At 40.7% G+C, this 9,955-nt stretch overlaps 1 protein-coding gene across 11 annotated transcripts in view; it reads right to left on the reverse strand.

Moving 5' to 3' along the window:
• The window catches only part of INPP4A (inositol polyphosphate-4-phosphatase type I A), a 203,496-nt gene that overhangs the window by 36,083 nt on the left and 157,458 nt on the right, over positions 1 to 9,955 (reverse strand). For 9 of the 11 annotated variants that reach the window (XM_025207241.1, XM_014521173.2, XM_025207237.1 and 6 more), the window contains exons 15-17: positions 7,741 to 7,924; positions 6,449 to 6,667; positions 3,524 to 3,791 (exon numbers count right to left, since the gene is read on the reverse strand). In XM_025207241.1, the coding sequence (XP_025063026.1) occupies positions 3,524 to 3,791; positions 6,449 to 6,667; positions 7,741 to 7,924 (671 nt within the window). The remainder of the gene's footprint in view (positions 1 to 3,523; positions 3,792 to 6,448; positions 6,668 to 7,740; positions 7,925 to 9,955) is intronic. The other 2 variants (XM_025207243.1, XM_025207242.1) reach the window with 1 other exon arrangement.

Here is a 9,955-nt window from a genome sequence, read left to right on the forward strand (position 1 = left end):
CCATACACACAGAAACAAAGCCATTTCAAAATTTCATGCAAGCTAGAAAATTTGTGAACATAAAATGGAGCTTCAGAGTAGGACTGGTTGACTAAGTTTCCGAGGAGCAGGGCTGGGGGGGTGGGCGATGCCAGCAGTTGGCCTCACCCCCCACTACTTCCCCACAGTCTTGGCAGTGCGGCGCACTCTGATTGGTTGTTTCACTAACCAACTAGAGTGCTCCAAGAGTGTTATGGACAGACAGGCAGATGGGCTAAGCCCTTTATTATATAAGAATTATACTATAAAACAATTTTGCTCCCACTTTTTATATTTAGTTTATAGTTACTCTGCCATATGAATGGACTGCAACGTTCCTTTCCAACCTCAAAATTGCAACTCAAGGCCTGATCCAACTCTCACTGAACTCAATGAAAAGTCTCCCAGGGGAGCTGGACTAGACCATATAAATGAGTGAGGAAGAAAAGAAGGTGCAGGAAAGCCCCTCTCTTACCGATGCTTCTGCATGGGAAGCAACTGAGGTCATGCCGAGGACAGTAGGAGTACTGCTAGCATTTCTGATGACGCTGACAGTCTACAGGTTAAGTACACATTGGGTTAGCTGTGGGCTTGGAGAACTGTATGCCTAGATGAACAAGGAAGAGCTAATGGTCCACCTTTTCAATCAGTGCTGCAGCGGCTGCTCCTATTTGCATGCTGCCCCTCCCTCACCCACAGTGCCACTGAAGGCATTTTTCTTGTTCTTGTTCTATGAGTAAACAGGCTCAAGAAAATTACAGCCAAAATGATCCAACAAAGATTCCTACACGTAAGTGCCTACATCCATATTTGAACAGCTAAGCCTGTGGACAACATGGCACGATCATTACAGATCATGAAATTACCTTGGATTTAACTCTGTAATACATTTATTCTATAGTAAACAGACACATGACCAGCTCACTAAAGCGGGCCTTGCAGTAGGTGCTGTTATAGAACCTGGCCACTAAGGGTTGGGAACCTGATCTGCACTGAGCAAATGGTTACATGGCAAGGAATTGGCAAGAGGAACACACAAGTGACTGGTACTTTGGTGTAATGAACTCTGGTGTGTAGCTATTCTTTACTTCCTGAGAGTAACTTACACTGGCAGGAGGCATGCATCACATCTGCTGTGTGCCCACACGCCAAATTAAAGCAGCTTGAATTTCCAAAGGGGCTAAGCACCCACCTTGACTGAAATGGGGAACACAAGTTTGGCACTTCTGAAATCTAGACTAAGTTAAATTTACAGATAGACTCCTATCAATCTCAGTTGAGGCATCCAGGTTTGAATTAGCGGGCATGTCTACATAAGATGTTTACTGTGAAGCTGCTTAATTAGCTCTGCAGTAAAACATCACTATCTACATATGTGGTGCTATTAGGATGGAGTAAACTAATTAACTTTGCCACAGGACAATACTTGTATTTACAAGTACTATCCTGCAGTGAAGTTCTTTACTCCACAGCAATGCATGTGTAGATGTTAATGGAGCTGACTGAGGCACAAGGGTGCTTCAGTGCCTGCCAGCTAGCCCTTCACTGGAGCACCCTTGTGCCCATTTATGTGCCTCTCCAGAGTATGCTGAGTATTCACAGGCCACTCTGCTAGGACTTCTCGTCTCCATCCAACCTCTTACACTTGGAATCATTTTGGCAGTTCACCTGTGTTCATTAGCATGAACCTGAACATATGCCAATTTCATGGGTTTTTGATCTTTTAAAAAGGTACATGGAAAGGAGATGTTTGCACAACTGACTGATCCTAACCTATATTTTGGATTCCCAGATCTTAAACCATCTGGAGTGAAATGCTACCTAAATTGCAGTCAGTAGTTTTCCACTGACTTGCTTGGGGTTAGAATTTCACCCCAATCCCTATCCCAGAATATGCCAACCTTTTTATGAGCCACCTAGAAGATGAATTCTTCAAGGACTGCACCATCAAACCCTAGTTATGCTTAAGATATATCAATGACATCTTCATCATTTGGTCTGAAAACCTGCAATCTCCGATTGATTTCCATCAGAAATTCAAAAATCATCAGCCCTCCATCAAACTCTCTCTTGAATACTCCATGTCCTTTTTAGACATGATGTTCACTATCCAGAATGGTAAAATACAGAGCACCATATACAAGAAACCCATGGACCAACATGCATTTCTGCAGAGAACCAGCAATCACCCTAACTTACCAAGAAAGCTGTGATATTGAGCCAAGCCCTATGATACCACCGAATTTGCACTGAGGAAAATACCCGTGACTGTCACCTCACAAATCTCAAAAGGGCTTTCACTCAACAAAGACAGTCCTCCAGAGAGATAGATCATACTTTTTGAAAAAGCCATCTGGATACCACATAAAGAACTGCAGTACAGAAAGAACCCCTCTTCCCCAGCCCCATGAATCGCACAACACTGGTTATGGCATATCATCCCTCCCTGGAACCTAAATGGGAAATCCTCAAACAACTGCAACCCTTACTAGAAGAAGATGCAATTCTTAAAGATATCATCCCAGAACCAACCATCCTAGTCTTTAAACAAGCACCGAACCTTGCTAACCTCATCACCAGAAGCAAACTTCCTATGGCCCAAAACACACTGAATGAATCCAGACCATGCCATGACAAGAAATGTAAAACCTGCCAACGTATCTCCACCACCTCCACAATTATAACATCCCACAATAGAACCATCACCATTCCTGTATCTTACACCTGCACCTCCAGAAATGTAATATATCTCATCCAGTGCACCAAATGCCCTGATGGAAAATATGTAGGAGAAATCAAACAACTGCGTACCAGAATGAACGCACACTGAAAATCTATCAAAGACAAGAATACCCAATTACTTGTGGGGGCACATTTCTCACAAGAAAACCACTCTCTCTCCAACCTCTCAGTTTTAATCCTCAAAGAGAATTTACAAAACACCTTTCACAGCTGAGCCTACGAACTTCACTTCACCAACCTACTGGATACAAACAATCATGGACTAAATATAGACATTGGATTTATGACACATTATAACCTACTTAACATTTCACTCCCCAGGTAACCTCTCTACTATTTACCAGATATATTCATTCCCCTTCCCCCTCACCCCCACCTGTCTCTCACCCATTGACTACCTCAATTTACATTTTCACTGACTGGCTCTCTCTCATGCATACTCGTCTCTAGCTTCTTTACTATTCCATCCAGGAAGAGCACAGTTCAGCTGCTTCCTCAGCCTGATGAAGGGTATTTGTACCCGAAAGCTTGCAAAAAAGAATTTTTCCAACTATTTGAGTTGGTCTAATAGAAGATATCGGATTTACCCAAAGAACCTTGTCTGTCCCAAACCCTAGAAACTACGAATTCATCTATGGTCCCAACTGCCTGATAAGTAGTTATTTATAAAACTTTAAGCATGACAGAAAGAAAAGGTGTTTAAGAAATGCACCAATGTACAGCAAAGCAGAGGTAGTAAAGCAGCAGTTTCTGTCATACGCACTTGTGTTTTTGTGAGAATGGCATGCAGGAGATGAAATGGATGAAGACGGTGGTGAGGATGATGAAGATGAAGATGAAGTCTCATCTAAGTCTTTTGGATTTATCCAGTATGCACGAGTATCCCGATTACCTTTCTTACTCGTACAGCTGATGTCACACTGGAAAACATCTTCACAGCTGTCACTTTGCAAACGCTCTTTCTGAAGAAGTTTGTCCACTCTCTGTATAATGCACTCCAGACTTTTGTCAACGTTCAACCAAACTTTTTCCTTAAAAGAAAAATGTCCCCTTCTCAATTAAAAAAAAAAGAAGAAAAACCAACACTGGATAACAAGTTCCTCTGCACACTAGAGACACATTGCCTGCTGTGGTTGTAACCACACTTGCTTAGTAAATTCTTCCTTTGCTATTACATTTATACACACACACACACACACACACACACACACACTGGATATATATCAACAGTGCAAGTAACATTCATGCATAAATTGCAGAGCCATGTAATAAATCTGCCAAACAATTCTGGCCATTTCTTCAGCCCTGCACACATTAATCCATTTATCTAGGATTTTTTTAATGTTCCAGCTTCAAATGGGTAACATATTTTAACCTTAAAATATCAGTGTGACAAGGAAGTGTTTCTTTCTTTTCCTGACAAATGTGCAATTTTCTCCTTAAAAATGACACTTGCTTGAAACACATAGCAAGTAAGATTCAGTTCTAGGCCCAAGACACCTTTTCCATCCCTAAAAATATTCTTATTTTAAGAATCAATGCCCTACATCCTAGCAAGGCTAGAAGTGTAACTTGTAGCTCTGGACAGAGAAAATTCCCAGACTCCCACTGGGTCTCAGCATTCATTTCTAGACTTAAAAGGGTATGGTAGATCATTCTTTAAAACTGTAGGTGTGGAAGGATATCTTAGTTTAGGTTACAGATATTTCGTGGAGTTTTTTCCTAGTTGGGGAGACAGAACTGGCCCCTTTGAGCCATGCACAGATGGGCACAGGGGTCAATATTTTTAAAATTGGCTTTTAATTTTGTTGCCCAACTTTAGACACCTTATTTAAGTGCTGAACATGAATCCACAATCCCAGGTGCGATCTGTGTTAAACTAACTGGAAAATCAGCCTCAATATGTCCCAGCCAGGACACCCAATAACTGAGCTATCTAAGGTGAAAGCTTACTTTTGAACAAATTAGCCAAAATAAGAAATCTAACATTATAAGCAAATGGACACCAAAAATGGTTCCAATTACAAATTTTAAATTCTAAAACATTCCTAAAAGTGGTTTTCTTTAAGGTAGTTTGGTATAAAGATTTTGTTAGTATTCATTTAAGATGACCTTTACATCTGACTTGTGGCACTGCCATTCATGAGTGACATGACTATGCTGATAAAACTTTTAAAGTAGGGGTGAGCAAAATATAGCCTGTCAAGGAATTTTGTGGACTGCGGTGGGTCCCTGAGCAGCCCTAGCTGTGGTGCACACTGCCAGTTGTGCCATCCCCAGTTGTGGAGCTGCTGCCCCCAGGTGTGGGCTGCAGCAGTATGGTGGCTGGACTTGAAGGAGCGGTGGCTCCTTCTGGCCGCTGCTGCCAGTGTAGCCACTACTGCTGGACCCAGCCCCACTGCCCAGGCACCTCAACCTCAGCCTGTCTGCCCCATACCCATTGCTGGACACCACTCCCTGCCACCCCATCCCATCCACCCAGCTGGGTGTGTCCTGCCTGTGCAGGTCCTGGGCAGTTTCAATGGAGATCCTGGGATCACTGGGTGGTGACAGCATGGGGCCAGGCCCCAGGATGGAGCCACTTATGAGTTTTGGTGAACTGCTGCAGACAGAGGGAGGATGGGGGAGGAGGGTGTGGAAATGCTGACCCAACCCACAACAGCTCACCCAAACTTCTTAAGTAGCTCTCCAGCCGAATAATTGACCACCCCTGCTTTAAAGCATGGCATCATATCTTTCCTATATTATGAAAAAAATTATATAAATGTACATATAAGCAGCCATTCTTGCACATACACATACTCTGACAGCACTAATATCAAATCAATAAGCCATCACATAGAGATGGAAAACTTTGCTTGCTCACATGTACATGAAAAGGAATAAAAAAATAAGTTCTTGACTTGCAGTACTAGGTGCTGAATTAACTATGGACTTGATTTAAAGCATCAGGTACGAAAGAGCCGGGTGTGAAATATATTTACACACTGTTTCTTTCTTGTATTTGTCACCATTACTATAATTAATTTGAACAACTTTAACTAAGATGGTACCCACTCCTGTTTCACCCTCTATTATGTAATTATATTACTAAGAAAAGGCAATTCCTATTTAAATTGGCAGCATTATTTGAATTTAATTCTTACTTTGGCCTGTTTTAAAATGTAGTGCATTACCAAAACAGACAGGTACCATGTTTAAATATTTTCATCAGGAAAACCAGAAAATAATTTAAAAGCTTATATTTCATGTTAAAATATATGAATATGTAGAGATCTATTAAATACGCAGATTTTGTACATGGGTTTGTTTTTTTTCTTCAGCACAGTGGTTGAGAAAGGAACACCCTGCAAGCTGGTTCTTAAGTTTTTTTTTTATGAAAAACAATTACCTTTCAATACAGACTTAACCTCAAGAAAGCTATGTGGTCTAACAGTCACTGACTGCTGTTATTCAATGCTTCTGCTCCCCAGACCAAGTAGCAAGACTGAAGAGCATGGAAATAGTGCCTCAAACTGCTTACCAGTAACCCTTTAGATGACAAAGGTGTGAAGTAATGTGCTCCAAGATAAGATCTCTGGCCAGTGGTTAATAGCTTTCAAACTAAAGGGCTCAGAGTAAAGAATGAACTAAGGAGGAGAATGTAGCTGGCAGGTGCAGGACTCATCCCTCCCTTCAGCAAACCTACCCATTCCTCTTCATGCCAATCCACCTGCAGAGAAGATCGGCTGTTTCTTCCTGTCCATCTTGCCACAAGAGTGTCTTGATCATTCCTTAACATTACCTGTTCCCCCTCTCCAGAGGTTGGAGACGCCTTTGAGGCTATGTAATCTGGCCTTGCAGCATTTAGTCCGTGTATTGAATTTGCCAGAAGCTTGCAGTCACAGACAGTAACAAGCTGCCGAGTCTAAAATGATACAAAACACATTTTAAAGCATTTCCTTTTAAAATTATTGTATGTGTGTTATTACTTTTTCATGAAAGGAAACTATCATTGGTTTAAAGGCTTGGGCTACTTTTAAAATTGTATTTTGAAAGGACCTTTGAAAGGATCACATGTAAATGTCCAGAGAGTGATTTTCAAAATGTATTTGTTTATTCTAGATGTGCACTTAGTGCATATTTAACAACAACCTACAATTCTGAGCGTCTCCACCTAAAACCAGCTCTTCATTCTCTGTTTTAAAGCTCTGCTTATCTATTTTCATGCATCTCTATTCAGTAGACACAAGCTGCCAAACTAAAATGACTAATATTTAATTTAGTTCTGTATGCTGTTTCAGAAGACAAGTAATGAATGCTGAGAGGAAGGCATCAGCAAACCTCATGATCCAACAGAATATCATAGGGGAAAGGACTTAGCCTACTTAGTGAAGTATTCAAGGCTTCACCGAAGCATGATGATTTCCTCTAGACAATATCATTTCAGATACTATTCTTATTCATATGTCAATTAAAAAAAACCTTACGAAACTACACATCTCATCATTATGCATTAGCACTGAAATCCATAGACTAATACTTTGTATAAGTGCTTACTCTTTTTTATTTCTAAATTCTTGATGTCAATTTTTGCATTATGGGAAAGTGTACGTAAACATTCCAAATATATACACAGTAAACTGATACAAATATTGTCATGTGATACTGCCATCTTATTCTGTGTACTTTCTTAGAGCTCAGCAAACAGAATAAAACAAAGCTCAATACAACTATTTCTGTTCCTGGCCCAGTAAATAAGGTTCATTTTGATTGCCAGTCTGCTTTTTAAAAAAGTATTAAAGTATTTTTTGAATGCATCACTATAGTTAGACCCAGGGTCATCTCACTGATATTCCTTTTTCGTATTGAATGAATAGTATTCAAATATATGATGGAAAACAAATCCCACTTGAATTTACCACCCTGTATGCATCAAGTACAGCCTTGAAGGAACCATACTTGAATGTTTGAAATAATTTTTCCCAGTGTTTTAGTTACCTTATCTGCCAAAATGGCAAGTGTTCTTTCCAGACCATTAGCTGACCTATCCTTGGCAGCTCTTGAGAGCCTTTCTGCATAGTAACTGACTTGAGTTTTGAGGGTGTTGATTTGTGCAATAATCTCCTTTGCTCTAACAATGTCCTGTGGGATGTATATTATAGATTGGGAGCTCATGGAAGTGCTGAAAAAGAAAGAAGGCTTTTAAAGAAAATATATATAAACACTACAGTCACACTTTTTTCATGCTGAGGAAGTAACTGCAGACAATAGAATCTATCTATGCTACCAATCAACAGTGAAAAGGTGATTACTGAGCTGGAACACTATACCTAAGCACCTCTGCATTTAATGGAAGCATTTAAATGCAGATTTACTAACTGATTACGACTAGTGACTTGCACAGAGCTAACACACCAGAGGGAAAATTTTCTGAGGAGAATATGTGTGATAAATTTTGCTATCAGAGACAGATCTCCTGCTTCTTTAGGCTGCTTGATCAACTCTCCCTCCTTCTCCCAACACAGATACTTTACTGAGGCCTGGTCTACACAACAGCTTTACTGGCTATATTAGTTGGGAGCAGGAAAATGTCACCCTCCTCCACCCCACCAATTCAATGGCACAACTTGGCTAATAAAAACCTTAGTATAGACAAAATTAGTTATACTGCCAAAAAAAACCAAAACAAAAACCAAAACAAAAAACCCTTTTGCCTATATAACTTATTTTGCTTTGGGAGACTAGTCTAAGCTATCCAGGAAAGATGCTCTTTTTGGTGGCATAAGATGAATTGCTGCAAGGGGAGTGTTGCTGGGATAGTGAAGTCGCTGTAGTGTAGCAAGCCTCAGTTATGTTTCTGATACCTCCTTGCCAATCTACGGAAATATGGCCTTGACCTTGCTTGCATACAAAATCTGTACTACACTGAAATAATTAAGTGGTACCCTCCTTGCAGGGCACATGGTTTATTCCCATACAAGAGTAATAAACTTTTTTTAAAAGAGAACCTCCATCTTTATACTGGTACAACTCCATCCACACTGGAGCTGTACCAGTAAAAGGTCCCATTTACACATTACACTTAAGACATGATTAACCAGTTAATGATGTCTTAAGTTGCGACCCAGCTACACATTCAATCAATGAATGGCATGATAAAACAAGGAATAAGCCACAAAGTTATTCCACAAAAAATGTATATCAATTTTGTGGCTCATTCTTATTACGCCATTAATTGAACGTGTGGCCACCGCTGTGGTTGAGAGCCCTGTCAGCTAATGGGGCTCTCAAATACAGGGGTGCACCACACACTGCCACAACTGTGAGCCTGGCAATAGCTGTGGCAGTATCCCGTGTTGCTGCGGGCCATGCAGCTGATGAGGCTTGAAGCCACGGGAACTTGTTACTTGCTGTGCACAGGGATTTTAGGACTGCAATCCCAGGCTCCCCCTGCATCAGTAATAAGGTGTGATTGGATCTGGTGCTGGATCCCACAATCACACCGCCTGCCATGCATGTGTAGCATGGCAGGAGGGGACTGTGTGGATCATGCATCAGATCCTATCATGCCTTTACCTGAACATCTAGAAGGGCCCTAAAAAAAAAAAAAAGAAAACAAACTTGTGTGGAGGCCAGGCCTCTGTCTCAGCTCAGAATCTGACAGGCATAATTTTGCATTCAGGATGAAATATCAAGTCAAAAGGTGCCTGAGAACTTAATTCATTTCTCTTTCTACTACTTTCTTTTAAACATTGTTGGCTTCCCTCTACAGCCACTGGAAAGAACAGTAATTACTGCTGGTGCAAAACCCAGCTTGTTTGTTGGACAAATCCACGCTTAGCATCTCACAGAAACTACTTGCGAGGTTCATTAGGCCCAAATCAGTATTTTTGAGAAGTATGAATTCTGCTCTAAGGGGATGGGGTCAGGAGGAAGGATATAAACTTTATTTTGAGCCACTGACTAGGGAGACATTACATGAGGTTTTTTTAATTTTTGCAAAAAAAAGCAGTAATGCAGGTTCACTTTTACCAAGTGTCCATGAGATAATGCAGGCGATACTTAAGGGGGTACGCTTCAAAAACAATTGTCACAAAGGTCAATCAATTTGAAGGCATTTTCATAGACTGATAAGTTTGTAAAGCCAGAGTCTGACCTCCTTTAAAGAGATGGATTTCCCTTTTGAAGGTTTCAATGCAAAAGGTACTGCTGA

Source organism: Alligator sinensis, unplaced genomic scaffold, assembly GCF_000455745.1.
Source record: "Alligator sinensis unplaced genomic scaffold, ASM45574v1 scaffold144_4, whole genome shotgun sequence".
In the NCBI taxonomy this organism is placed as follows: domain Eukaryota; kingdom Metazoa; phylum Chordata; order Crocodylia; family Alligatoridae; genus Alligator; species Alligator sinensis.